The sequence below is a fragment of the Poecile atricapillus genome, chromosome 28, assembly GCF_030490865.1.
Source record: "Poecile atricapillus isolate bPoeAtr1 chromosome 28, bPoeAtr1.hap1, whole genome shotgun sequence".
Classification (NCBI taxonomy): domain Eukaryota; kingdom Metazoa; phylum Chordata; class Aves; order Passeriformes; family Paridae; genus Poecile; species Poecile atricapillus.
Window position 1 is genome coordinate 2,855,046 of NC_081276.1, and position 26,385 is coordinate 2,881,430.

The 26,385-nt window shown below is 61.7% G+C and overlaps 4 protein-coding genes and 1 non-coding gene across 9 annotated transcripts; 3 read left to right on the forward strand and 2 right to left on the reverse strand.

The window, feature by feature from the left end:
- The first annotated feature begins 413 nt into the window (after window positions 1-413).
- Window positions 414-7,408, forward strand: R3HDM4 (R3H domain containing 4). The gene is made up of 8 exons (XM_058858447.1): window positions 414-581; window positions 2,810-2,964; window positions 3,102-3,220; window positions 3,736-3,859; window positions 4,265-4,350; window positions 5,277-5,362; window positions 5,688-5,743; window positions 6,390-7,408. Exons 1-8 carry the CDS (start codon window positions 538-540, stop codon window positions 6,491-6,493), a joined length of 774 nt encoding a protein of 257 aa, XP_058714430.1. The 5' UTR covers window positions 414-537; the 3' UTR covers window positions 6,494-7,408.
- Window positions 7,409-7,478: 70 nt separating this feature from the next.
- MED16 (mediator complex subunit 16) lies at window positions 7,479-17,327 on the forward strand. 3 transcript variants are annotated; one of them, XM_058858412.1, is made up of 15 exons: window positions 7,480-8,108; window positions 8,296-8,446; window positions 8,804-8,911; window positions 9,041-9,210; window positions 9,733-10,164; window positions 10,423-10,528; window positions 11,177-11,332; window positions 11,633-11,844; window positions 12,098-12,304; window positions 12,743-12,953; window positions 13,146-13,279; window positions 13,689-13,881; window positions 14,100-14,316; window positions 14,670-14,753; window positions 15,447-17,327. In XM_058858412.1, the coding sequence occupies exons 2-15, from the start codon at window positions 8,311-8,313 to the stop codon at window positions 15,571-15,573; spliced, it is 2,493 nt and encodes an 830-aa protein (XP_058714395.1). In that variant the 5' UTR covers window positions 7,480-8,108; window positions 8,296-8,310; the 3' UTR covers window positions 15,574-17,327. The 3 variants fall into 3 exon arrangements, with proteins under 3 accessions (XP_058714397.1, XP_058714395.1, XP_058714396.1); XM_058858413.1 differs by having other exon boundaries at window positions 7,480-7,962; XM_058858414.1 differs by lacking the exon at window positions 15,447-17,327 and adding an exon at window positions 15,080-15,440 and having other exon boundaries at window positions 7,479-8,446.
- LOC131589499 (U6 spliceosomal RNA) lies at window positions 7,519-7,625 on the reverse strand. Its single transcript, XR_009279756.1, has one exon. It is a non-coding gene; the product is annotated as a U6 spliceosomal RNA (small nuclear RNA).
- A 135-nt stretch (window positions 17,328-17,462) lies between the features above and the next one.
- On the reverse strand, window positions 17,463-19,701 carry LOC131589230 (complement factor D-like). The gene is made up of 5 exons (XM_058858446.1): window positions 19,545-19,701; window positions 19,205-19,358; window positions 18,812-18,956; window positions 18,165-18,422; window positions 17,463-17,949 (listed from the first exon to the last, which is right to left on the reverse strand). Exons 1-5 carry the CDS (start codon window positions 19,609-19,611, stop codon window positions 17,776-17,778), a joined length of 798 nt encoding a protein of 265 aa, XP_058714429.1. The 5' UTR covers window positions 19,612-19,701; the 3' UTR covers window positions 17,463-17,775.
- Window positions 19,702-21,728: 2,027 nt separating this feature from the next.
- PLPPR3 (phospholipid phosphatase related 3) lies at window positions 21,729-25,974 on the forward strand. Of its 3 annotated transcripts, none has more exons than XM_058858619.1 (8): window positions 21,729-21,890; window positions 22,549-22,667; window positions 22,818-23,003; window positions 23,143-23,272; window positions 23,452-23,647; window positions 23,723-23,780; window positions 23,918-24,166; window positions 24,397-25,974. In XM_058858619.1, the coding sequence occupies exons 2-8, from the start codon at window positions 22,593-22,595 to the stop codon at window positions 25,657-25,659; spliced, it is 2,157 nt and encodes a 718-aa protein (XP_058714602.1). In that variant the 5' UTR covers window positions 21,729-21,890; window positions 22,549-22,592; the 3' UTR covers window positions 25,660-25,974. The 3 variants fall into 3 exon arrangements, with proteins under 3 accessions (XP_058714602.1, XP_058714601.1, XP_058714603.1); XM_058858618.1 differs by lacking the exon at window positions 21,729-21,890 and adding an exon at window positions 22,171-22,366; XM_058858620.1 differs by lacking the exon at window positions 21,729-21,890 and adding an exon at window positions 22,172-22,366 and having other exon boundaries at window positions 23,993-24,166.
- Window positions 25,975-26,385: the final 411 nt, after the last annotated feature.

A 26,385-nucleotide genomic window follows, 5' to 3' on the forward strand; every position in this document is an offset into this window, starting at 1 on the left:
ATTGGCCCGGCGCTCCCAGAGCGCCCCGCCCCCCGCCGCCATTGGTCCTCATGCAAATGTTACGCGCGGCGGGGCCGCGGGGCCGGGCGGGGGCGCGGCCGCAGCGCCGCCTCGCGGATGGGCGGGGGAACGGCGCCGTGCGGGGCGCGGGCCCCGGTAGAGCCGGGAAGGGGGGGCGGTTAACGAGGGGCAACGGGGGGGGTTTAACGGAGGTTAATGAGGCTTTAACGGGGTTTAACTGGAGGTTCACGGGGAATAACGGGGGAGGTCACGGGGTACAGCGGGGATTCACGCGGAGTTAATGGGGGCCGGCAGCCGTCGAGCTCCGGTTCCGGGGGCTCCCCTAAGCACCCCCTGTGCCCCACCGGCCGCGACGCCCGGGGCGGGGCTCCCATTCCCCCGCCCCCGTGACGTCACTTCCCGCGGGCGGTGCCGGGCCCGGTGCCGCCGGTGCGGGCCGGGGGTGGAGGAGGCGGAGGGAGGTCGCGGTCCTGGTCCTGGTCACCGTCCCGGTCCCGATCCCGGTCCCAGCGCGCCATGGTGGTGCTGCGGGGCGGCGCGGGCCCCGAGGAGCCGTTCCCGTGAGTGCGGGCCCGGGGCCGGGCGGGCCGTGGGGCGGTCGGGCCGGGCAGGAGCCCCCCGGGCTGTCAGTGCGGGCGGGGAGCGGCGGCGGCGGCGCCTCCCGGGACAGCCCGTCCCCACCTCCCCGGCCCCGGGGGCGGTGTCAGAGCGGAGCCCGGGACCGGGATAATGAGCCTTATAATTAGTGTTCATGCCGTCGAGGTCACGGTGCTCCCGGTTACCGGGGCTTGCGCCCCGTGCCGGGGTCCCTCGTGGTGGCGGGGATGGGCTGGAGCCCCCCGCTCGTGCACGGCTGTACCGGGGACTCGGGACCCTGCTGTCCCTGGCAGCCCCGGCTGTCCCACGGCGACTTTGCTCTGCCGGTCCCAGCCGTGTTCTGCTGCCCAAGGGTAAATGACAGGAATAGCTCAGAAGTGCCCCGGCAGAGAACAAGTTCCTCTTCCAGGAGCATTCCCTGCCTGGAAGTGAGACGTGGAGGAGAAGCCAGGAATGTATCTGTGCTCTGGTGTCCCCGGAGCTGCCCTGGGGGTAGGTTTGATGTTGTCCCCCAGGAATGACCTTTCCTGGGGTCCCTTCTCAGCCTGGCTCAGCTGCCTGGGACGGGATCCTGACTCAGAGGATACCGATGCTTGTCTGACACGGTCACTCGCTCTGGGGGCACTGTCCCGAGGCCACTGTCCCGAGGTCACTGTCCCGAGGCCACTGTCCCCTGTGAACCTTCAGGTTGGCACTGGGCGGAGGTGGCAGTGCCAGGGCAGACGTGGCAGTGCCAGCTGCCAGGGCAGCCACAAACAGCCCTGGAGGCTTCAGGAAGAGAGCTGAGTGTGGCTCAGCCTGTTCCTCTCCCAGCCATGGGGCTCGGGGGGTCCCAGCTGCCCGGGGGTGCTCCCACCCTGCTGACATTGGTTTTTGACATCTCTTTCTGGGGCTGTGTCACTGAGCCACACCGGCTCCAGGGAGTGCCGTGCTCACAGCTGTGTACTCAAACCCCCAAGCTGGGGCCAGCGTAAGGTGACTCCCTCTGTTTATTCAGGTTTTTGTAACCATCTTTGTATCACAACTTGATCCACCAGCCCTGGTTGCTGGCTGGGGCAGGTTGGGTTACTACTCCCCACCCGTCCTCTGGGCATTGCCTTGATACCTGAGTCTTATGTATTCTTTCCAAGCCCACCTTTGCCTGGGTTTTCTCTCCAGCTTGGAAGGGGAAAGTTGTTTTTTTACACCCCCTCCCAGCAGCCATGACTGTATCACTGCCCCCATGCAGGAAAAAGGGGAAAAAAATCAAGGTTTTGGCAACTGCGAGCAGCTGGCTGTTGGCCCGGGCTGCAATCGGACAGCACAGCCTGCTCTGCCCTGTGCCCAGATCAGCTCTGTTGGGACCTGATTGCAGGACTGGAGCTTCCATGGGTCCCAGAGTGCTGGAAAGGAGAGGACACAGTGGGGACATGGCCCTGTGGATGGAGCGAGGCCGTGGTGCTGCCATGGCAGTGGAAACAGTGATGACTCTGGAGCTGTGCTGCAGTTCCCCATCCTGGGTGGACAGTCCTAGGGGTTGTTTCAGGGGTGTTGATTTTCTCACCCGTTTTCTGCTGCGCTAAAGGAAACCCACACAGCCCTGAGGGGAAGCTCCTTCGCAAGTGAAGGCAGTGAAACTTCCTGTCTTTGGTGTTTAGTAAACTTTGAAACCCAAGCAGTTGCGTTCAGCACCCGGTGAGCTGCTCGCCCCTTGTGTGGCTTCATTTTCCCATAAAATGCCTGAGTTTTATGGTCCTTCCTAAGTTGTGCCTGTGACTGAGCAGCACCCACGTTGTGAGCAGAGGCCAAGCGCCTTTGGGTGCCCCCAGGAGCTGCCCCCATGGCTGGGGCAGTGTTCCTGCTGCCCTCGAGAAGGAATGGCAGGGATCCCATCGGGATGATGGTGAGGTGCAGCAGGGGCCCAGCAGGAACGGATCCATCGTTTTGCTTCATGTGTGGCATGATTAATTACCCAGGTCAATTACCCAGGTTAATTACCTGGCCCTTCCAGTGCTGGCACACAGCTGTTTTGAGCAGAGCCAGCCCTTGGAGGTGGCGGTGACCGAGGGGGACAGGCCCCGTGGAGGATGCAGTGCCAATTGCAGTAACAACAGGGCTGATGCTCTGCTGCCCCATCTCCCCCTGTCCTCACGCTGCTGTAGCTGCCCCAGGCCCCTCAGGTGGGCTCATCCCTCTGGCTGTGTCCCCGCAGGAGGATCGAGGACTGCCTGCCCCTGCTGGAGGACTCCCCGTCCAAGCGGTTCTCCCCGTCCAAGAGGAAGCAGTATTACATCAACAAGGCCATCCGCAACTCCGACCTCATCCCCAGGGCCAAGGGCCGCAAGAGCCTCCAGAGGCTGGAGAACAGTAAGGACCAGGGCAGGGTCTCTTCCTCAGGGCAAGGACAACCTCCCCTGAGCTGTGTGGCTAGTGGGAATATACTGGGGGTAAGGGGCCTCTCTGGAGGTGCTTCCTCCCCTCTCAGGCTCTGCTCTTACCCCCAGCTCGCTACCTGATGACCCTTCTGGAGCAGGATGACTGTGGGAGCGACGAGGGAGAGCTCACCCACTCGGCCACTCCCAGCATCTTCACCGAGGCCTGTAACAATGAGACCTATGTGGAGGTGGGTACAGCCACCCACTGGGGGGGCCCTGGCATGGCATGGCATGCTTGTACCTCTCTCCTCCATCCCTCTGCCTCCCTGGCCTGGGCTGCTGCACCCCAGCTTCTGCCTGGTATGGTGTCAGGCTGGGATCTGTGGGATCTGCTGCTGCCCTGTGTGCCGGGGGGCGATGGCAAACTGGGGTCCGCAGTCCATGGGGTGGGGGAATCTCCAGGCAGATCCTCTCATGGAGAGTTGTGCCTGCAGAGCAGCGGGTGCCTGGTGAGCTGCAGCACTTCCTCTGGCACAAGCCCCTTGCCAAACCCCCGTTGCCTCACGCTGGCCCCGTAACCGGGTGTTTTGAAACGTGTTTTGAAACGGAGCACACTCCCCGGCGTGGTGCTCAGGGCCATCCCTGGGCACAGGGTGGGTGAGGAGGGGGCTCATGGGGTGTGGGGAGGGGCCCTGGATGGCCGTGCACAGCCAGGTGCTCCCCACAGACCTCTGCAGTGGTGCTTGGTGGCTTCTGTTGTCAGATCTGGAACGACTTCATGAACCGGTCGGGAGAAGAGCAGGAACGGGTCCTGCTCTACCTGGAGGAGGAAGCCAGGAAGAAGCACAGGAGGAAGCTGCCTGTCAAGAATGAAGACAAGTGGAAAGGTGCTGGGAGGGGACACAGGGTGGGGACAGCCTCTCCCTTTCCTTCCTTGTGTACATTCTGGGAAGGGTGACCTTCCTTGAGGGCTGCACCCACTCCCTTTTAATGGTGGGGCCAGGGGATGCCTGAGCCCACCCTTGGGTGTGGCAGTGAGGGGGTTATGCCTGCAGACCTCCACCATGGACCAGGGAGGGTTTGTGGGAGCCAGAAGTGGCTGGGGCAACATCAGCCATCCCCCAAATCTCTTCACCCCCAAACCTCCTGTGCTGGGGAGGGCATTGCTGTTTTAGGGGTGACTGTGAAGGGGGTGGCCAGGGGGCCCTGGGGGGACACTGGGTCCTTCTGACAGGCAGCACTGCAGGCTCTGGAGCTGTGAGCTCTGTCCAAATCCCTTCTCCCTTCTCCAGAGCTCCCAGCCTACACACCCCAGGAGTGCTTCCAGCGCATCAGCCGCCGCCTGCGTGCCACCCTGAAGCGGGGTCGGATCCCCATGGTGAGCTGGGGCCTTGGGACAGCAGGGCTGGGGCTGGCAGGGGTCCCTCCACAGCTGTGTCCCCAGAGCTGTGCCCTGACCTTGTGCAGGGCAGTGCCAAATTTCAGAGGAGCTCCTGGGAACGTGCTCCAGTGCTCGTGTGACCCTGCAGTGGTAGCTGGTTGCAGACAGACATCCCTCTCCCGGCAGATGGGTTTTCCTGGCTCAGTTCAGATTGTTCTGGCAGTTACAGGGCTTTTTTCAGTGGTTGTTTTCCAGTGTCTGTGCAGCGAGCAGCAGGTGACAGGTGAAACCAGGCATGTTTGTGCACAGGGACAACAATGGAGCCTTTGGGGTCTTCACAGTGGCCCACACAAGGCTATTTGGGGAAACTCCAATGTATTTTGAAAGGGGGTAAAAGTGCACCAGCTGCTGAGCAGGAAGAAGAGAGGTGAATGCAGCCCTGCACTGACTGCCCAGACACTTGCTCCACCAGCCCTGGGGGTGCTGGCTCCTTGCTCCCTCTGCTCTGCGGGGCTCTGTTTGTTTTCCTGGTGCTAATTAGAGCCTCTAAATGCAGCCTGGGCTCCTCCTTCCCACTGGCTTGTTTGTCTTCAAATGAGATGTGTGTGCTGCTTGTCTCTGGGGTCACAGTGCTCTGGAGACTAGCAGAGCACTGAGCTTTGACTGTCAGAGGCACGAGGCTCCCCTGGCTGCTGTGAACACAAGGGATGGTGCCAGCCCTTGGCACACGCAGTGTGGAGTTGGCAGGAGCTGGGTCCTTCCCCACCTCAGGGGCTGGAGATGGGAGGTGTCTCCTTTCCCTGCTGTCTCCCATGCAGATAACTTGCCTGGGAGCTGCTGGCAGTAAATTCTGGGGAGTCACTTGTGCCAGGGCTGTGCCCACCACTGCCCCTTCCTCGCTGAGCCCCTGCCTCTCCTCACAGGGCACGCTGGAGGGGCTGGAGGAGGAGCTACTGGCCTTCTTCTCTGTCACCCCCCACTCCGTCTACACGGCACTGATGGACAACAGGTACTTCCCCATCTCAGGGTCCTGGGCTCGGGGGCTCCCTGTGTCCCAGGGCTGCCACGGGCTGCAGAGGGGCTTTGGGAGCACAGGAGACCCCTTGTCCTCCCCTCAGCCGGGCCTGGGTCTCCATCTGGGGACACCCACCTGCCCTGGTCCCCGTGGAGCCCCAGGGGGAGGGATGCACCTGGGACTCCCTGCGCAGGGGCTTGTGGCACTCTGTGCTCCCCATCTGCTCTGTGGGTCCCTGGGAGGATGGAAGGCAGAGCAGCCTGTGGGACACACACTGTTTGGAGACATGTTGGCTCTAACCCTGTCCTCTCTCCCCCAGCTTTGAGAGGCTCCTGCTCCACGCACTCTGCCAGTACATGGATCTCGTCTCTGCCAGTAAGAGCTGCGTGTCTGCTTGTTTTTAGCTTTGATTCTGATTTTGTTTTTGTTTTTCTCCTTCCCCTCCATCACTATCTCTCCTCTCCAGCTCAGCCTTTTCCTCCCTTCCTCCTCCCGGCCCCACCTCACCCTGGGGCTCACAGATAACCCCGGGGTCCCCACCCCTGCCTGCTTCCTCCCCACCGCTGCCCGGAGCTCCCTCAGCAGCCCTGGCCGTGGTCACCAGCTCTGGCTGCAGCCGTACACCCAAGGGTCGGGAAATTTGCGTGGTCCAAAGCAAGAATCAGCTCATGGGGTTCCCTCTCCTGCAGCTCCTTCCTCCTCCCAAGGAGCAGCCGTGTCTCCTGCTGCCTGGGCGTCCCCAGAAGGTTTTGTTGCCAAGGCAGGGAAGGCATCAGGCTCCATCCCTCCAGAGGAGGCTCCACTGCCCAGCTTTCATTGGAGCCAGTTGTGGCAAACAGCCTGATGATGAACGAGCTCGTGGTGCCGGCAGGGACTCGGCTGGGGATGGAGAGGACAGAGCATTTGGGGAGCCTGTGCTCCCCAGGGAGAAGGGAAGGGCGGTGGCTGGGCTGGGAGCGCCGTGTTGGAGACCCCCGAGGGGGGGAACAGGGCTGTGCTGACCTCTCCATCCCACCCACAGGTTCCGACATCGAAGGGAAACGTCAGATGAAAGTGAGCAACAAACACCGCGTGTTCCTGCCCCCGGAGCTGCTGCTCTCAGACTACCTGGGGCAGATGAGCTGATGCCCCGACAGCTGCCCTGCCCCTTGTGTGTCTGCTGCAGCCTCTCCTGGCCCTGCAGCCCTTGGACCCTCTGCTCCAGCAGCCGGTGCCCGGCGGGGCAGAGCTTGTGCTTGTGCCCTTCGGTGCGCTGGGACCGGCGTGGGCAGCTCAGGTCTGCCCGACACCGCTGCGGGTGAGGAGCTCAGGGTGCCTCTCACCCGTCCCTCTCCCCGCACAGCCCTCCTGGAACTGTTTGTGTGTCTATTTATAACCCAGGTGTTTTTAAAAATAATCAGGCGGGGCCACTCCCCCCCCCCCCCTCCCTCCCCTCTCTGGCGCTGACGCTCGTGGGGTGATTTCGGTCCAGATTTTTCTGCGGTGAAACAGCTCCTGGCGGCTGCTGAGCAATCGCTGAGCCGGCGGAAGAGCCCGGGGGCTGCCGCGTTCCGGCACCCACAGCCCCGTGCCCACGGCGTGTCCCGGGGGGCTCGGACCCCTCGGGCAGGGCGGGGTGTGGGGAGCTCCGGGTACTTTTGCCCCGCACCCTGTGCTGTGCCCGCACGACGGGGCTGTTTTTTAAGTGTAATATAGCTTGTGTTTTTTATCACGTGTGTGTATATTTAGGTGTGTGTTTGTGTGTGCGTGCTGGAGGGTGCAGCCCCCTTTCGGGGCTCTCTCTGCTTGTCCACAGCTGCCATGGGGGCAGATAGGGCATTTTGGGGGTCCCTCTGTTGTGCCCCCCGTGTTCCTGGCATGTTCCAAGGGTTGCCCGCAGGATGTGCCCTTGGGGATCTTTGCTGCTTGCTCTGTCCCATGATGACACCGACTGCCATTAATCGTGGGGACCCCCAGAGCCAGGGGAGCCCCTCTCGCCTCCTTTGCTGGTGTGACTCGGGTACAGCTGCATTCAGGAACAATAAACACGGTGCTCCCCTGCTCCGGCTCTGTCTCTCCGTGGGGCTGGGGAGGGGGTTTGGTGGGGCTGGGGGGGGTCGCGGGGCAGCCGCTTCGGCGCGGGTTGCCAAAGGTGGGTGCGGGGAGGTGCAAAAAATATGGAACGCTTCACGAATTTGCGTGTCATCCTTGCGCAGGGGCCATGCTAATCTTCTCTGTATCGTTCCAATTTTAGTATATGTGCTGCCGAAGCGAGCACGAATCCCTCTTCCCCCACAGGGCAATTTAAAGGCTTGGGATAGCAATGTTTTAAGGTCAGGGTGACCCAATGGGGGCTTGTTATTAAAGGCATAATTAGCCCCTAGAATTTTTCACAGTGGGTCGCCCCTTTATTTTCCTTGGATTTCCCTAAAATATCCGAAATCCGCCGATTATGTTTGCTCTCTGTGCCCGGTGGGTTCTGGGTAGTTTCTTATGCTAATTAAGACCCCTGGCCGGCTCTCTGAGGGTGTCCGCGGCGGTGCCTGAGCGCGCGGCGCAGGCGCGGCTGGGGCAGCCCGCGGAGGCGCCGGGGTCCTGGCGAGCGGCGGGTGCCGGTGAGTGCGGCGGGAGCGGGAGCGGCGGAGGGACTCCTGAGGCAGCCCCGACCCCCTCCTGTGGCATTCCCGCCAGCCCCGGCAACCTCCGGCACCTCCCCGTGTCCACCCCGAGTCCGTCCCCGGGTTCCCCCGCCCGCCGTAGGGTCGGTACCCGCGCACCGCTCCCTCCGCCTCTCCCCGGGACCCTCCCGGTGAGGGGTTGTCCCCAGCCGTGTCCTGAGGGCTGCGCCTCCCCCACAGCCCTTGGGGCTGGGGTCGGTGCGGGCCGTGCGGTGTGAGCGGCCTGGTGTCGCCGCCAGGCAGGAGCGAGGCTGTCCCGTGTCCCCTCAGGGCCGGGCCGGCGGGATGGACCTGGCGTACGTGTGCGAGTGGGAGAAGAAACCCAAGAGCAACCACTGCCCCTCCATCCCCCTCGTGTGCGCCTGGTCCTGCCGCAACCTCATCGCCTTCACCACCGACCTCCGCAATGAGGAGGAGAAAGGTACCGCGTGCCCCGTGGGAAATCTCTCCTGACAGCTCCCGGTGCTCTTGGGGAAGTCCAGGATCCGCTGAGCCGGAGCTCTGCCCTGCCCCTGACACCTCCCGGCTGCTGCTCTTCCTTTTCCTTCCATCCCTCAGCCTCTGGCAATGTCTTAACACGTGTTCGTTCCCAGGGAGTGGGTTTGTTTCCCCTAAACCAGGACCAGCCCCACCTCGGTGTCTGGCCCCTCACTGAGTTCCCAGCACAGTTGCTATGCTACTCCAAGTCATTTCTATAAAATATTGTATGTTTTCCCTGCATCAGCTGAGGCTCAGAAGCAGTGGCAAGGGACAGGGAGTGACTTCTCTGTTCATGCAGATCTCACCCACATGGTCCATATCATTGACACCGAGCACCCCTGGGATGTCTACTCTGTGAACTCGGGCCACACTGAAGTCATCACGTGTCTGGAGTGGGATCAGTCAGGTGGGCTGGCATCCCCTCCTCATTGTCACTGTGTCCCACCTGTGCTGTGCATGTCCCAAAGCAATGGGGTGCAATTCCTTGTGGGGTTTTGGCTGTTCCCCCTGTTCTCATGCAGTGTCATTGTCACAGGCTCCAGGCTGCTCTCGGCAGATGCTGATGGCCACATCAAGTGCTGGAGCATGACAGATCACCTGGCCAACAGCTGGGAGAACACGGTGGGCAGCGTGGTGGAGGGGGACCCAGTGGTGGCCCTGTCCTGGCTGCACAACGGTGTCAAGCTGGCATTGCATGTGGAGAAGGTTTGTCTCAGCATCCTGAGGGACCTGGGCTGGAACTCTGGCTCAGGTCTTGGCAAAGAACTCAAGATCCTGCCTGTGTTCCATGCTCTGGGCTCTCTTGTGGCCTTGGGGAGTTTTCCAGTCAAGGAGAAGTCAGATTCCTGGTTCCTGCTGAATTCTGAGGGGTTTGGAGCCTTGTTTCTCTCGGTGTTTCAGATGTGTCTCCCTTAGTCTGGTTCCTCAGTTCTAGGCAGGAACCTGGAGATAGAGCAGCTCTTTCCTTACCAGTTGTAATTCAGAAGAAATGCATTCAGGGTACTGAGACTTGATCCAGGGATTTGGATACAGGGATGAGCTCCTTGTTTGGAAACTTGTGATTCTGCAGATTCTGAAAGCCCAAAGCTGCCAAGCACAAGTTCCCTGCTTGTGTTTTTTTTAACTCCAGGGACATCCCACATAAATCCTGCCCCTCTCCCAGGAGAAGAGCTCCACAGACACAAACTTTGGGTGCAAACACCTAGGTTTTGTTGACCTTTGTTACAGTCTGGAGCCTCGAACTTCGGCGAGAAGTTTTCCCGGGTGAAATTCTCTCCGTCGCTGACGCTGTTTGGTGGGAAGCCCATGGAGGGCTGGATTGCCGTGACCATCAGTGGGCTGGTCACCGTGTCCCTCCTCAAGCCCAACGGGCAGGTGCTGACGGCCACCGAGAGCCTGTGCCGCCTCCGCTGCCGCGTGGCCTTGGCCGACGTCGCCTTCACGGGCGGGGGCAACATCGTGGTGGCCACGTCTGACGGCAGCAGCACGTCCCCCGTGCAGTTCTACAAGGTCTGCGTCAGCGTGGTGAACGAGAAGTGCAAGATCGACACCGAGATCCTGCCGAGCCTCTTCATGCGCTGCACCACGGACCCCGCGCGCAAGGACAAGTACCCGGCCATCACCCACCTGAAGTTCCTGGCTCGGGACATGTCAGAGCAGGTGGGCAGCTGCTCTTTGCTCCACCTCACCTTCCTCAGAGGGTCTGCAGGTGACCAGCATGTCCTGCAATACCTTTGGCATTCCTAGTTGGCCTTCTGGGAAGGCACCTCACCATCACCTCCCACTGATTTCATCCTCTGCTTTTTGCTGGTGGAGCGTGACCTGAGTGGGAGCAGGACCCTGGAAGTGCAGGGTGGGAATGACCAGGGCAGTGACCTCCCTGTTGTGACGCTCGTGGTGGGGGGCTCTGTTCTGCAGGTGCTGCTTTGTGCTTCCAGCCAAAACAACAGCATTGTGGAGTGCTGGTCCCTTAGGAAGGAGGGCCTGCCTGTCAACAACATCTTCCAGCAAATCTCTCCCGTGGGTAAGTGTCTGCACTGGGGACTCTAAAGAACGGGAGCTTGGCCTGAGGGAAAAAGCAGTACAGTTCCTCATATCCATTATCCCATATATGGTATTTTTCAGAATGTCATGTTTATTTTCAGGTGTTCTCTGCCCATGCAGTCTTTTTGCATCATAGACAGCAACTTGCTATTTCCAGGAAGGGGTTTGGTTGTTGCTTTTACTTCATAAAAGACATTTTCTGTGTTTTGCTGCACAGCTGCCCTTCCTGCCACCAGGCAAAAGCTTTGGGAGCAAAGGCTCCCAAAGGACCAGGATCGAGCAGCAGAGCTGGATTAATCCCCTGCCCCGGCTTCCTGGGCTCCACCTGATCTCAGATAGAACAGAATTAATCAGGGCAGTTTGTTTGGTGAAATATAAAGGATTATTGTATATAAGGATCTTAATCACCCACAGCAGAGCTTCCCATCAAGAGAGATTTAGCAAAACATGTTTGTATAATTCAGGAAAAAACCAAGGAAATATGAGGGAAACATACTGGAAATATATGGGAAATATACCAGTGCCTGATCTGTGATCCTGCTTGGTTGGGGAGTGTGGGCAGAAATGGGGGATGGATTTTCTGATCTCTCTGGGACAAAATTCTCACTCATTTGCTTATTTTCCCGAGTGGGAGACAAGCAGCCCATGATCCTGAAGTGGCGGATCCTGTCTGCCACCAACGACCTGGACCGGGTGTCGGCTGTGGCGCTGCCAAAGCTGCCAATCTCCCTGACCAACACCGATCTGAAGGTGGCAAATGACACCAAGTTCTTCCCTGGACTGGGTAAGGAGTTCCTGTTGTCTTCGTCCTAAACATGTGGCTTTTGCCCAGAATTTCACCTCCTGAGCTGTAGCTGAAGTTAAGCACATGGAATGCTGAAGGAAAACTTTTAAACAGGATGTCTTCCCAGCCATCCCGTTGTGTTTCCCGTTGTGGGAAGAGGTGTGAAATGCTGATGGTGAGGCCGTGAGCCCCCAACCCTTTGGCTTTTCCCTGGACTCCAGTGGTGGCCACTGCTTGGGTGAGGGCTCTGCCACGCTGGGAGGATCTCCTTGCTCAGCCTCGCTTGTCTCCTGTCCCCAGGCCTGGCCTTGGCTTTCCATGATGGCAGTGTCCACATCGTGCACCGGCTGTCGCTGCAGATGATGGCCGTGTTCTACGGCTCCTCCTCGCAGCGCCCTGTGGATGAGCCGGCCCTCAAGCGCCCGCGCACCGCGGGGCCCCTGGTGCACTTCAAGGCCATGCAGCTCTCCTGGACCTCGCTGGCCCTGGCTGGCGTGGACAGTCACGGGAAGGTTGGTGCTCTCTTATGGTGGGGTTATTTCTCACCCAGGCTCTCTGAGGGGTGATGGGTTGCTCAAAAAAAAACAAAAAACACTGGGAATTCCAGCTATGAGATCCATATTGGAAAGGGATGTATCCCATCAGTGCAGGAACTGTCACTAGGTCAGGACTGAACTTCATTGGGCCCTGTGTTGTGTTGTAGCTTTGTGGGATGATTTCAAGCCTGCTCCTGAAGCCAGTTTCCCTTTGGTTCCTCCCTTCAAGCTGAGCATGCTCCGCATCTCCCCCTCCATGGGCCACGTGCTGGACATGAACATGTCCCTGCGGCACTTGCTGTTCCTGCTGGAGTACTGCATGGTGACCGGCTACGACTGGTGGGACATCCTGCTCCACGTCCAGCCCAGCATGGTGCAGAACCTGGTGGAGAAGCTGCACGAGGAGTACATGCGTCAGAACGCGGCCCTGCAGCAGGTGGCTGGCTGGGAGCTCTGGGCTCCCTCCCAGGGTGGGCATGGAGGGGGTTCAGGGGCTCGGAGTGAGGAGCAGCCAGTGCCAGTCCTCAGGATATTGGTGGCTCTGCCTGGCTGTGCTCTGAGTGCCTGGCTCAGGCAGTGATAGAGCTGGGAAGAGCTTCCACATCAACAATGTTCACTTTCACTGACATCAGCAGGGTCTCTACCTGTTGGAAACTTGGGGTGAGATGGTGAAGTCTATTTTTGGCAGATTCTGGGAACAGCAGCACGTGCCCAGCGCTGTGCTCACGTGCGCAGCCTTCACTGCTCCTGTCACTCCTGCGGCAAAAAGGGAGAGCAGAGAATAAAGCAGCAGCAGCAGCAGCAGAAACTTTAATGAGCTTATGCTAATTCCTGCCTTTCCTTGTGCCTTTTGCTGCGTTTCCTCATGGCTCAGGTGCTCTCCACACGCATTGTTGCCATGAAGGCGTCGCTGTGCAAGCTCTCCTCCAGCACCATCGCCCGTGTGTGTGACTACCACGCCAAGCTCTTCCTCATCGCCATCAGCTGCACCCTGAAGTCGCTGCTGCGTCCACACTTCCTCAACACCCCTGACAAGAGCCCTGGGGACCGGCTCACCGAGATCTGCTCCAAGATCACGGATGTAGGTACTGACTGCTCACAGCATCCTGCCTTCCCAGGGCGTCCCCTTCCCAGGGCTTGGACTGTTCCCTGTGGTGTCACAGTTTCATAGTAACTCCTGGGTTTGAGGAGGAGGAGGACAAGGGTGACCTCTGCAGGGATGGTGTGAGGTTTGGATCCATCTTCCTGAGCCAGGCAATGTCTTGCTTCCCTTCCAGACATTGACAAGGTGATGATTAACCTGAAAACGGAAGAGTTTGTCCTGGAGATGACGACGTTGCAATCCCTGCAGCAGCTCATCCAGTGGGTGGGGGATTTTGTGCTCTACCTGCTGGCCAGCCTTCCCAACCAGGTGAGACCTGGCGTGCCAGGAGCACGCTGAGAGGACACAAACACCCATGGGCAGTGCTGGGGAGCTTTAGCACTGGGGAGGAGTAGAGAACAGCAGAATTAGAGAATGGTCCTTCCCATGCCCATCTGGGTCTGGCGACCAGCACAGTACCTGAGGAATCTGAGGACACTCCTCCTTCAGCTCTGCAGAGGTGTCACCTTCAGGTGACCTTCCGCCAACCCCAGCAGCAGGTTCCATAGGGTGTGTGCTGCTGGAAGCAGGAGCTGTCTGGATGCAGTGTGGTGGCTGGGGCTGGTGTGACCCCACTTGGGCTGGTGTGAGCCTACCTGGGCTGGTGTGAGCCCACCCAGGCCTGTGTAACCCCACCCAGGCCCGTGTGACCCCCAGCCACGCCGCTGTCCCCCCGCAGGGCTCCCCGGTGCGCCCTGGCCACAGCTTCCTGCGCGACGGCGCGTCCCTCGGCATGTTCCGGGAGCTCATGGTGGTGATCCGCATCTGGGGGCTGCTGAAGCCCAGCTGCCTCCCCGTGTACACAGCAACCTCAGACACCCAGGACAGCATGTCCCTGCTCTTCCGGCTCCTGACCAAGCTCTGGCTGTGCTGTGAGTGTGGCCGGTTCCCTGAACCGTAATTCCTACAGCAGTGGGGTGGGACGTGACTCCGAGGGGGTCTGGCACATTGAGAAAGGGCAAGTGCAGCTGCCAAGGTTATTGTTTTCCAGGCTGAGTTGGCAGTGGAGGAGGAGGCTGCACACAGCTCTCTGGAGCTCTGAGGGAGAAATGTAAAGGTCACAGGGTTCTTTCCTTTATTTCCCACGCAGGCCGTGAGGAAAATCACATCACGGAGCCTGATGATGCCCTGATCGATGAGTGCTGCCTCCTGCCCAGCCAGCTGCTCATTCCCAACATTGACTGGCTGCCCATCAACGATGGCATCATCAGCAAGCTGCAGAACAAGCAGCTGGTTCGCCTGCAGTTTGGGAAGGCTCCCGGGCTCGTTGGCCACACTGTCTCTTCCCAGTTCGATGCCTTTGTCAGGTACAAACCCCTGGAACGAGTCAGTGCCCTGGTGAGAAGGAGTCTTGGCAGCTCTGAGGTTTGGCTTGTCTCCTTGCTGCTGTGACCCAGGAGCAGTTTGTGCTCTCTGCTCAAATCTGTTTCTCAGCTTGTGATGGGCTAGGAATTTTAAGTACTGAAAAGTGATAGCAAATGGGGGGAAAAACCCCATTAATTAATGTGATTAATTGTGTTGTTGTGAGAATGAATCTCATGGTACTGGATGGGCAAGTGGGCAGAGCCTCTGCCATGTTGGCCAGTGAGATGCAGCTCCCTGTCCAGGGAGCAGCTCATGGAAAGTGGCACTTTAGGAAAGTCCTGTTCTCCCTCCCCAGGGCCCCTGGACAGCCCAAAATTGACCACCTGAGGCGGCTGCACCTGGGCGCGTACCCAACAGAGGAATGCAAGTCCTGTACCAGGTAAGTGACACCTGCAGTGGAGCTTGGGCAGGACTTGGACTGTCCTGTGTCCTTCAGGAGCTCTCTGAGGCTGGTTTGGGCTGTGGTTAAGGTGTCCCCAATCTGGGATGCCCTTGTGATTGTCAGAGGGTGGCCTGGCCCTTGTGTTAAAAATCAAACAGATAAAGCTCTTAAAGTAATCTGGCCTGGAGGAGACCCTACAGTAACTCCTTTTTGTGATGTCCAGTTCTGTTGGTGTGGTCATTAAAGCACCTGTGTGGTCATAGCAGGGCTAGAGGGAGGAATCACCTCCTGACCCCCTGATTTTGGGGTCATCTTTCCACCAGGCTTGCATTTCATGCTGCCCTACTCATCCACCCTCATGGGAGAGCCTGGATTTCAGGATAATGGCTCAGGGAACAAACATCCATCTAAGTCATGTGATTGAATTAGCTTTAATTACTGGTTTTAATAGAAAGCCTCTGTAGCAGATCATTTTTGTGAGATGACTGTCAGTTGTTTCATGTATAAACAACAGCTGGGGCTGTTCCTTGCCAGGCTCCAGCTCCAGCAGAGCCCTCAGCGGGATTGTTGCTCGCTGGTTTCAGCTGGTTTTGGTGCTCACAAGTGTCACCTGCAGATGACAGGAGCTGGTTTCCCCCAGGGAACCCAGATCCCTGTGTGATCCATGCAGCACCCTCCATGTTCCCCCAGGTGTGGCTGTGTCACCATGCTGAAGTCACCCAACAAGGTGACAGCAGTGAAGCAGTGGGAGCAGCGCTGGATCAAGAACTGCCTGTGTGGGGGGCTGTGGAGGAAGATGCCCCTCAGCTACTCCTGAGCCCTTCCTGGGGTGCAGTGGGAGCCAAGAGCTGCACAGGGCTCCCTTCACTGAGGTTTTGGGACAAGGGAATGGCAGCTCCTTTCCCTCCTGCTGGAAAAGCTGCTGCTGTTCATCCTTGGTTGAGCTGTGCTGGAAAACAGAGCTGAGGGAGCTCTGCCTCTTTTACCAGGGAAGAGCTGGAAAGGAATGCCAGAGGTTTCCCCATCATTTGGGGCCCAGGAGGGGAGAGTCTGGTTGTGTTTTGGGGCTGTGCCAACACAGCAGTGATGTCCTGGCAGCTGCCCTGGCCTAGGCAGAGTGGTGATGGGGCAGCTGGTGAGGAACAGAGCCCAGCTGAGGGGAGCACAGCTGGTACCTCACATCCATCCTGTGCCTCCGGCTCCACGTGGGCTGGGCATTCCTAATCCTGCTGCAAACTCATCCCTGAGACAGGAGTTGGCTCCTGTGTGCCCATCAATGGTGGAATGGGAGCAGGAATGTGAGTGCTGCCTTTGCCTCTTATTGTAAATAAAAATTCTCCTAATTTTGTACAGAACCATGTGGTTTGTTTCTGTGGTGTGACGTGGCTGCCCAGCGTGGGGCTGGGGCAGCAGGAGGGCTGCCAGAGCATCTGTCAGGAAAGGAACCACCATTGTTGGGAAAAGGGGAAGGGGAAATGGATGTTTTCAAGTTTCACCTTATTTTCCTCACTCGAGGAAAAAACATCAGATCCTTGGGGTTGTGTAAGCCTCCAGCTTCAGCAAGGCTGGACACTTGAGCTTGCCAGAGGAAGAGCATTTCTGGTGCAGCCAAAAGTCCTTTCAGACTTTTGCCTTCCTTTGCCCTCAGCTGCTGCTGCCCCAGGCAGGAAATCACAACCTCCTGGAGCCAGCGTGGCTGTGCCTGTGGACCCCCAGCCCTTCGGGGGTGATCTGGCCAGCTCCTCTCTCACAGGTCCTGTGGCTCTTAGGGAGAAAAGCCTGGATCCTGCTGCTGCTGCTGCATCCCAGCCAGCAATTCCAGGTCCCCACAGACCGTTTAAGAGAGGGAGTGAGCCAGTCTTAGTACATTCCTTCCCTCTGGAACCATGATTTCATTATTCTTGAGAACGAGCTGGTGACAGAGTTCATCCCTTGACTCCAGCGAATGTTTTGCTGCACAGAGCTGTAAGAGCTGTACAGAGCTCTCCCCCTCTGCTCTGCTGGTAATTAGGGACAATCAAATGGCTAATTAGGAAACTGCACCTTATTAAGGCTCCTTTCCCCTGTAAGTAAAACTCAAACCTCTGTGAGCTCCTTATAGAACAGGTTTGGGGTTATTTAATGTTTGATTGGGAAGAGGGAACAGCAGCACAGCAGGGGGATGGAGACACATTCATGTCCCCCTTAGCCCCCAGCTGAGCTCCTGGGGTGGGACTGGGTTTGGCAGTGCCCTGGGCCGTGCTGCTGCCCTGCTCCCATCTCTTGGGCCTTGGCTCTGCTCCCTGCAGCGACAGGGCAGTGGCAGTGGGAGAGCAGCGGTCAGGGGTGACCAGGGCTGTGGTGGGACGATGGGGGCTCTGCCCTGCCCTGCCCTGCCCCTCGGCTTCTGGGACAAGAGGGTCACAGTGAGAATCCTGTTAGGTTCCAGCACGGATCCCACTGTGGGAGCCAGAGCTGCCACTGCCGTATCAGCAATGGGCAGATTCCGCTTTCCAAATATTCACACAATGACCCTGCGGGAGGTCTCAGATCTCGATCGTTGTGGCCACACTGCAGGATGTGGGCACTGCTCCCACCTGAGGCCACACCGTCCCCAAGGGTGCAACCTCAGCATCTCCCACCCCACATCCAGCTCCCCCCTGGGCAGGGGCTCCTGCACAGATCCCCCCAGCTCCCCCCTTCACCCCACTCCTCCAGCCCAGCAGCTCTGCAGGAATCATCACTTTATTGCAGCGGTCGTGGGCAGCATTCTGGGCACCTTCAGCAAAGCCTGTAGAGGGCTGTGACCCCCAATTCTTCCCCACATGGGCCCTGTGCTTTGTGAGTGGGGAGCCAGGGACCCCCTTCCTTGGTTCCTTGCCAGTCCCCTGGCCCAGCCCTCCTCCTGGCTCATGGGGATGCTCTGGCAGCGGGGTGGGCAGCAGCGGGAGCCCGTGGCACACAGTGGGGCGGCACTGTGGGTGCTCTGGCCATGCTGGCAGCAGCAAGCCGTGGCACGGAGCAGGTCCCTGCGGTGGCCTCAGCGAGTGTCCCCCTCCCCATCCGCGGAGGCCATGACGCCGTCGATCCAGGCCGCGTACGGGGCGATGCGGGTGTAGATGGCCGGTTTCTTGTAGTTGCCACAGACGCGGGAGCCGGCCGTGACCACCCCCTCGGCCACCCCACCACAGACCAGGGGGCCACCGGAGTCTCCCTGCAGGACCAGACCTCATCAGTATGGCCAAGGACACCCCAGCCCATCTCCCACCCCTCGTTCCTGCCTCTAGGCTCCTGTGAGCCGCTCAGCAGCGGCAGCACAGGGGGAACTCACCCCCGGGGACTGTCCCCTCCAGCTCCACAGCCCCTCACCTCTCCCAGGCTCTGGCCCCCTCCCAGCCCTGCCATGGATCCGTGGTGGGTGTGTGGTACCTTGCAGGTGTCCCTCCTGCGGGAGTCGGTGCACATCATGTTCTGGGTGATGGTTCCGTCGTGGCGCGTGCGGTGGTTGCAGACGTCGCGGCTGATCACCGGCCGCTCCAGCTGCTGCAGCTTGTCCGGCCGGGTGCCGCTGTGGTCGATGGTGCCCCATCCCGCCACCTCGCACATCGTGTCGGGCGCCACGTCCCTGTCCTCCCGCTGGAAGGGCAGCACCCGCACGTCCGCGTTCAGCTCCGCTTTCTCCTCCAGCTGCCACAAAGCCAGAGGGGACCCAGGTCACAGGGGCAGCTGTGCCCAGGGCCCAGCAGGGCACAGTGAGCCCAGCCCTGACACCGAGACCACCCTGGCCTCAGCCACGCTCAGGGACTCCTGACTGGAGCCCCAGGATGCAGCCAGAGATCAGAGCTGGAGCTATGAGGAAGACGGAGGCATTTGGACACATCTCAAAGGTCTTTGGTGAGGGAAGCGGGGATGGTCCCGTGGGACAGGGAGGGATGGACAGGGGAACCAGGCCCAGCCTGACCATGAGGATTTCCTCCAGCCAGTCAGTGACCCTGCAGGCTCCCAGGGGACAGTGGTATTTGCAGAAACAGGGCTGTGCCTGGTGGGGAGGAGGGTCCCATCAGCCAGGAGCCCACCTGGAGCAGGAGAAGGTCATCCTTGTTGTTGTGGATGTTGCTGCCAGGGTGGGGGAACTGGGCTCGCACTTGGTACAGGCGTTTGTGGGGCTCCGGTTCCGTCAGCGAGTGGGCACCCAGCAGCACCTGGAAGAGTTTTCCATCCCTGGAACAGAGTCAGAGTGTGGGACAAACAGCCAGGAGCGTCACTGCACCCAGCCATGGAAATGGGGTGCTGTGGGGGGCTGGAGAGCCCACCGGGGAGCTCTGGGAGGTCCTTCACCCCCTGCCCAATCCTCTCTGCAGGTGGGAGCCGAGTCCCACGCTCTGACACGGCGGTCAAGGCTGTGGAGTGGGATTTGTCCTGAGCCCACGAGCCCCCCAAGCCATGCACTGAGCCCCACACACACTCACGTCTCCTCGGTGCAGTGGGCAGCGCTCAGCACCCACTGCTCGGCGATGAGGAAGCCCCCACAGACGTGCTGCCCATCCAGCTGCAGCGAGGCCATGTACGGCTTCAGGTGGGGCCTGGCTTCGGAGCCCCTCAGGATCCGTCCCCGGGGCTGCCCTGCAGGAGAGAGGCTGGGTCAGCTGAGGGGCACCGGGCAGTGTCACTCCCATTGTCCCTTCTCGACATCCCTGGACCCCTCCTTGCGGGCTGCAGCAGCTCCTGGCTGCAGGTGGAGGCAGGAATGGGGGAGCTGGGCAGGCACCGAGCCCTGTCACTGCCCGGGGGTGCGGGGGGAGCACTCACCATCCACTGGGGCCCAGAGCAGCAGCAGCAGAGCGAGGACAAGCACGGGAGCAGGACTCGGCCCCATGGCTGCAGAGCCCGGCGGTGTGCGGGGGTTTTGGGGTGTGCGGGGGTTTTGGGGTGTGCGGGGGCTGCGGGGCGGACGCTGCTCACCCGGAGCTGGGGCTGGGACTCGCTTTTATGCCCAGTTTGGGGTGGCGGGGGGGCAGGAAGGGGTTGGGGGCGGAGGGAGCGGGGGGGTTTCCGCAGCGTGGGCTGAATGTTTTGAAATATTCAGCTTATAAAAGGGGTCAAGAGTTCCCGGCACAAACAGTGCGGGAGGAGGAAACAGCCCGGCCCAGCTGCCGGCCCTGGCACCCGCCGCCGGGGATTTCTGCGCCGGGGTTTTTAATGCCGAAAAAGTTCAGGCTCTTGGCAAAAGAAAGCTCCGGCAAATTCTGTCCCCGCCCCGCCGGGAGCAGGGGCCCCTGCCCGGCCTGGGGGCCAGTCCCTGGTGGGTGCTGGGTGCCAGCTCGGTGGGTGCCCAGGGATGCAAACCCGTCCCGTCACCCCTGCCCCGAGGGGGTTCCTGCAGGGCTGGGGGCGGCGGGGATGGGAGGGGGGATGGCAGCGACAGGGGCGGTGTCCGGGATGCCGGTGGCGGTGGTAGCCCCGCTCCCCTCTGCCTTTCTCCCCGGTGCCACTAAGCGGAGCCACCGCCTCTGCTCCCGCCCGGTCCCGGCGCGTCCCCGAGCTCCGGAGCCCCCCGGAACCCCCTCCCGGGCTCGTCCCCGGAGCCTCTCACCGCGCCCCCCCTTGTCGGGGTGACCACCGTGGCTACCCACAGCTGGGTCCGGCCGCGCTCCCGACAGCGCAGCCGGGACCGAGCAGCGCTCCGGGGGACACCCCGCAAGGCGCTGGAGCCCATCCTCTCCTGTTCCTGCTCCACGAGCTTTTACAGCTCCGAGCTGCCGCATTTCTGTTGTCCGGCTGCCCCATCGCCCCCACCTCTGACCCTCCGAGCCCCCAGGCCGGTGGAGCCGTGGTCAGCGGGTGGCCGGACACGGAGGCGAGGAGGGGCGCTGGGGGTCCCCGGAGGCTCGGCTGTCCCTCCGCAGTGGTGGCTTCGCCTCCCCGCTGTCCCCACGTGCTGGTGGCACATGGTGGGCAGGGGTCGCAGCACGAGGTGTGGTGGCGTTGCGGGAGGCGGCTGAGTCCGGCTCAAACCCTGGATTTTCCGCAGGGAGAGCGGCTTAATCGCAGCTTGCAGGGATTCGGGATTTAGATGTTAAATACGCCCGGAGATTTCTGCCCACTTAGGGCCAAAAATGGAACGAGGGCACCATGTGGAGCCCAGGCTGCTCAGACCCTGGACAGGACCGTGAGAGGGTGGGCAGTGGGCGGCTGGGGGGAACAAGTGAGTGTGGGGTGCAGGAATGGGGTACAGGGTGGGATACTGGGTAGGGCACAGCCCGGATCCTCTGCAGGGCGAGGGCAGGGGAAGATGGGGCTGGGGTGCTGCTCCCTCTGCCAGGAGGTGCTGGGAGCCTCCAGAAAGGAAAGGGAGCTGCACCCACCTCCCCAGGTCCAAATCTGGGAGACACAAAGCTCCTTCTGAGGGTGCTCCTGTCACTGTCCCTGGGTCCAGGAGTGCCCCCGAGTCCCCCCTGAAGCCCCCGGGTGCCACGGGCAGGGCAGGCATTCCCCGGCCGACAGAGCCCAGCTGGGGGCTGGCAGAGCTCTGGGGCTGTGAGTTTGGGGGTCACGCACCCCCGTGATGCGGGACCCCCGCTCGGGCACCCCTCGGGTCCCCACAGGCTCAGGGCAAGGGAGGGGGCTCTGCAGGGCAGGAGGGGCCTTGGGGCGGGGGGCACCCCCCGCAGCACAGGGGGACAAGGGATTCTCGGGGGGCCGGCGGTGGAAGCAGCCCGGGTTGGGGGCGGCCCCGGGACCCCGCGGGTGCCTCGGTGCCCGGGCATGGTCCTGGGTGCGGAGCGGTGCGGGGAGAGGTCGGTCCCACGGCTGTCCTCGGCCCCGCCCGGCCCTTTGTTCGCTTCGTTTCCCCCCTCCCGACATCCCGAACCCCCCCGATCCCCCCAGACCCCCATCCCTGCACCGACGGAGGCTCGATGGGGGCTCGGCGGGGGCTCGGCGCTCCGGGAGGGGCTGGGGGCTGCGGGGCGGAGCGGGGGGCGGCGGGCGAGGGAGGAGGAGAAGGAGGAGGAGGAGGAGGCGGCGGGGGCGGAGGAAGCCGCCGCTCCCCGCGCTCTGCCGAGGCAGGAGCATCCCGGATCCCGGGGACATCCCCCCCCTTCCCCGCCGCTACCGCCGCCCCCCGCCCCGCTGCGTCCCGGAGCCGCCGCTGAGGTGAGTGGGGGACACAGACCGGCACAAAGGGCCGCTTCTCCCCACCCCGATACCCGCTCCCATCCCTCGGCCCCGACCCCCGCCCGCGGCTGCGGCACGGTCCCTGCGAAGGGGAGGCTCCCCGCTGCGCCCCCCGCCCTCCCGGTTATACCCCCGGTTAATCCCCCGTTATTCCTCCCCCCATTCATTGCCCCTCGTTGCTCCATCCCCGTTATCCTCCCCCCCCTCATTTCGCAGCCCTGGCTCGGTGCAGTCTCGTGGGGCTGGGCCGGGAGAGCTCGGGGAACCCCATCCCCTGCCCGGCTCTGCGGGCGGCACACCCCCTCTGCACGCCCTCCGCAGCAGCCTCGCCGCCTGTCGCGGTAGTGACCGCCTGTCGCGACAGACGAGCCTCCGCCTCACCTGTTGTCACAGCCCCTGGCTCGGCTGGGCACCCCCGGGGCGCTGGCACCCCCCGTTCCGGCTGTGTCCCTCCGGTGAGCGGGGGCAGCGGTGTGACCTGGGGGTGACCGGGAGTGACATGGGGTTCCCGTTCCCCCAGGGTCGGTGGTGGCCCGGGGATGCTCAGTCCCTTCCAGGGTCAGGGACTGGAGGGGTGACCGGGGGTGACCGGGGCTGCCCATCCCCCTGCCATGTGGTGACACTCGTGCCCCCACAGGGTGGAGGCACAGCCCGGTGGGACCCCTGTGCCTGCCCAGGACCATGATCCCCCCCAAGGAGAAAGCCCGCGCCCCCAAGGACAGCATGACACTCCTGCCCTGCTTCTACTTCGTGGAGGTGGGTGTGGGGTGGGTTTGGGGTGGGGGCTGTGCAGGGGGCTCTGTCCCAAGCTCTGACATGGCGGGTCAGGTTCTGTGTCCCGTTTTGCTGGGGCTGTGCAGTGCCATCGCTCCGGGGGCGCGTTGGTCCCCAACTCTCCCCTCACAGCTGCCCATCGTGGCCTCCTCTGTCGTGACGCTCTATTTCCTGGAGCTGACGGACCTCTTCAAGCCAGCCAAGGTGGGTTTCCAGTGCTATGACCGGGCACTCTCCATGCCCTACGTGGAGACCAATGAGGAGCTCATCCCGCTGCTGATGCTGCTCAGCCTGGCCTTCGCTGCGCCTGCTGCCTCGGTGCGTCTGGGCTTGTCCCGCTGCGGGGGTCGGGACAGATCGGGGGATTGGGGTCCTGGTGCCTGGTGGTGTCCAGAATCCATCGGGCCCAACAACACAGCCCCCCCCAGCCCCGCCTGAGCCAGCGGTTCCTCTCCAGATCATGGTCGGGGAGGCCATGGTGTACTGCCTGCAGTCCCGGCTGAAGGGCCGTGCCGGTGCCGAGGGCAGCATCAACGCCGGTGGCTGCAACTTCAACTCCTTCCTGCGCCGCACCGTCAGGTTTGTGGGTACGTTGTGCCACAGCCTGAACAGGATCTGGAGGGGCCTGGAGGGGATGTGGGGACACCCTGGCTGTGACAGCAGGAGCACGGCCCCACCCAGACCCTGGACACTGCACCAGACCCATAACAGTGGGTGCCCCACATGGGATATGGGTGACCCACTGTCCCATTCCTGCCACCCCCAGGCGTCCACGTATTCGGGCTCTGTGCCACAGCCCTGGTGACAGACATCATCCAGCTGGCCACAGGTTACCACGCTCCCTTCTTCCTGACCGTCTGCAAGCCCAACTACACACTGCTGGGCACCCCCTGTGACACCAACCCCTACATCACCCAGGACATCTGCTCAGGCACTGACAAGCACGCCATCCTCTCCGCCAGGTACGTGCCAGGGGAGCCCTGTGCTGCACTGCCAGCCCTCCTGCCCTGTCCCAACCACGTCCCTTTTCCCTGCAGAAAAACCTTCCCATCCCAGCACGCGACACTCTCGGCTTTCGCCGCCGTCTACGTGTCGGTGAGTTCCCAGCTCTGCCTGGCACATGCCAGCTTGGGGCAGCACGAGTCCAGTGCCATGGGCAGCTGTGTCCCTCTCCTGTTGGCACAGACAAGCTCTGCTCAATATTCCTGTGCCCTTGCTGGGTGTGTGTGCAGGAACCTGCAGTCCCACATGCACCCAACAGCTCTGTGCACGGCCGGCTCATGACTAACAGCCTGTTCCTGCCCCAGATGTATTTCAACTCCATCATCTCGGACAGCACCAAACTCCTCAAACCCATCCTGGTCTTCGCCTTTGCCATCGCCGCTGGCATCTGTGGCCTGACCCAGATCACCCAGTACCGCAGCCACCCCGCTGACGTCTACGTGGGCTTCCTGATCGGCTCTGGCATTGCCGCCTACCTGGTGGGTGCTGGTCCTGCCCTTGGCCCAGGGAGAGGGCTGGGGGTGCTGGTGGGGCCATTTGACTCCCCGCTCTCCAGAGCAGCTGCATCCCTGGAAGTGTTCAAGGCCAGGCTGGACAGGGCTTGGAGCATCCTGGTCTAGTGGAAGTTGTCCCTGCCTGTGGCAGATGACCTTTAAAAGTCCTTTCCAACACAAACCATTCTAGGATTCTATGGTTCCCCTTCCCACAGGCTTTCCATGCTGTTGGCAACTTCCGTGCCCCAACGGAGCGGGTCCCGACACAGGCACCGGCCAAGGACGCGCTGCGGGCACTGACACAGCGGGGCCACGATTCTGTCTACCACCAGAACAAGTCAGTGAGCACTGACGAGCTGAACCCGCAGGCGCGGCTGGAGGAGGCGGCACGGCCGGTGCCGCGGGAGAAGAACTCGCTGGGCAGCCTGAAGCGGGCCAGCGTGGACGTGGACCTGCTGGCCCCCCGCAGCCCCATGGGCAAGGAGAACATGGTGACCTTCAGCAACACCCTGCCCCGCGTCAACACCCCCTCCATGGATGACCCCGCGCGGCGCCACATGACCATCCACGTCCCCGTGGACGCCTCCCGCTCTAAGCAGCTCATCACGGAGTGGAAGCAGAAGTCTCTGGAGGGCCGGAGCATGACGCTGGCGGAGGAGGCGGCACAGGGCCGGGGTGTGGGGGAGCCCTGCGAGGAGGTGCCACCCTCCCTGTACCCCACGGTGCAGGCGCGCTCGGCCGAGCGGGTGGCCGTGGGGCCCCGCGTGCTCATCCAGCCCCGGCCGGGCGCCTCGCAGCTGGTGCACATCCCCGAGGAGAGCCAGGCAGGCGCTGGGGCCGTGGCCGGCAGCGGGGCGGCCGTGCGGGCCAAGTGGGTGATGGTGGCGGAGAAGGGGGGAGCGCAGCGGGTGGCCAACCCCCCGCGCCTGATGCAGGTCATCGCCATGTCCAAGCAGCAGAGCCTTGTCTCTGTCACCCCCAAGCACTCGGAGACGTCCTCGTCCTCTACCAGCTCTGACTCCTCGCAGTACCGCTCGCCCTCCGAGCGGGACAGCTCCAGCATCATCACCATCGACGCTCACGCCCCTCACCACCCTGTTGTCCACCTCTCTGCTGGCAATGGGCCCTGGGAGTGGAAATCGGGGCCGAAGGGGCCAGAGGGAGCAGACACCTACGAGCTGGGTGAGGTGGGGAAGGATTTCCATGGCTTCCGCCCAGCCAAGAGCGCCGGCGTCTCCCCTGGCTCCTCCGTCAGTGACATGGAGCAGGACGAGCCACGCTACGGCAGCCTGGCCGCCATCCCAGGGGCAGCAGGGGGAGGTGGGGAGCGGGTGGAAGCCCCCCCTGAGGGGCTACTGGCCACAGCCAGCCGTGACTCCACGCTGCGGAGGAAGCCGGCCGAGCGGGACGGGATGGCGGACAGCGAGGTGGATCTGTACTACAAGAAGATGCAGGCAGGCCGCAGGTTTAAGGACTGAGCCCCGGTGCCTTGCCGGGGCCCCACGCCCCTGCCCTGATTTTGGGAGGGGGCTCTGTGATGCTGGGGTCTCTCTGCTGGGGACAGCAGGATGAGGCTGGCTTTGCTCTCGAGCAGCACGGCCACGCTGGTCCTGAGCCAGCTGAGATGTCTGTGGGACCCTTGGCATGGGTCGGGTCATGGTTGCTCTCACTCAGGCAGCTGGTGGGGCTCTGCCCCCCACAGGCTGTGGGGCTGGGCAGCTCCAAGCACTTTTGACTTTCTTTTTCTCTCTAACACTGGTGCTGACATTTCCGAGGGGTTATTTTATTCCAGCTCTGGAAGTGGATATCTGTAGGGGGGTGGGGAGGGACAAATGGTGCTGAAGGGCTTTGGGGGGGGACTAGATTAAGGGGTTTAACAGGGGGAAGAGGCTGCTGTGGGGCAGCAGGCCCTAGCTCATGTAGGGATTTTTGGGTGCTGGGGGTCCTGTGACATCCCCCCATCCTGCACTACTGCTCTGTGTGAGTGAGCCTGAGGGTGGGCAGACTGGGAGGGGGGGTCTGCCCAACGCTGTGGCTCTGGGAATGCAGGGACTGTAAATACTGCAGGGACTGGAGGAGAGGGGATGTTGGGGTGGGGGTGCAGTGTGGGCTGAGCTCTGCCCCAGGAGGAGCAGCAGCCCTGAGCTGCAGCTGAGGTCTGGGGGAGCAGGGAGGGGATCTCCAGGCTGCGAATATGTCGGGCA

Excerpts from the sequence above, each read along its gene's own strand:
- R3HDM4 (XM_058858447.1), top strand. The coding sequence starts at position 538 with ATGGTGGTGCTGCGGGGCGGCGCGGGCCCCGAGGAGCCGTTCCC. Across the intron at positions 3,221-3,735 it reads ACAATGAGACCTATGTGGAG|ATCTGGAACGACTTCATGAA; the intron begins GTGGGTACAGCC and ends TTCTGTTGTCAG. Across the intron at positions 5,744-6,389 it reads CATGGATCTCGTCTCTGCCA|GTTCCGACATCGAAGGGAAA; the intron begins GTAAGAGCTGCG and ends TCCCACCCACAG.
- LOC131589230 (XM_058858446.1), bottom strand. The coding sequence starts at position 19,611 with ATGGGGCCGAGTCCTGCTCCCGTGCTTGTCCTCGCTCTGCTGCTGCTG. Across the intron at positions 19,359-19,544 it reads GCTCTGGGCCCCAGTGGATG|GGCAGCCCCGGGGACGGATC; the intron begins GTGAGTGCTCCC and ends TCTCTCCTGCAG. Across the intron at positions 17,950-18,164 it reads GCAGGAGGGACACCTGCAAG|GGAGACTCCGGTGGCCCCCT; the intron begins GTACCACACACC and ends CTGGTCCTGCAG.
- PLPPR3 (XM_058858619.1), top strand. The coding sequence starts at position 22,593 with ATGATCCCCCCCAAGGAGAAAGCCCGCGCCCCCAAGGACAGCATGACA. Across the intron at positions 23,004-23,142 it reads TCGCTGCGCCTGCTGCCTCG|ATCATGGTCGGGGAGGCCAT; the intron begins GTGCGTCTGGGC and ends GTTCCTCTCCAG. Across the intron at positions 24,167-24,396 it reads CTGGCATTGCCGCCTACCTG|GCTTTCCATGCTGTTGGCAA; the intron begins GTGGGTGCTGGT and ends CCCTTCCCACAG.
- MED16 (XM_058858412.1), top strand. The coding sequence starts at position 8,311 with ATGGACCTGGCGTACGTGTGCGAGTGGGAGAAGAAACCCAAGAGCAAC. Across the intron at positions 8,912-9,040 it reads TCTGGAGTGGGATCAGTCAG|GCTCCAGGCTGCTCTCGGCA; the intron begins GTGGGCTGGCAT and ends TCATTGTCACAG. Across the intron at positions 12,954-13,145 it reads CTCCAAGATCACGGATGTAG|ACATTGACAAGGTGATGATT; the intron begins GTACTGACTGCT and ends CTTCCCTTCCAG.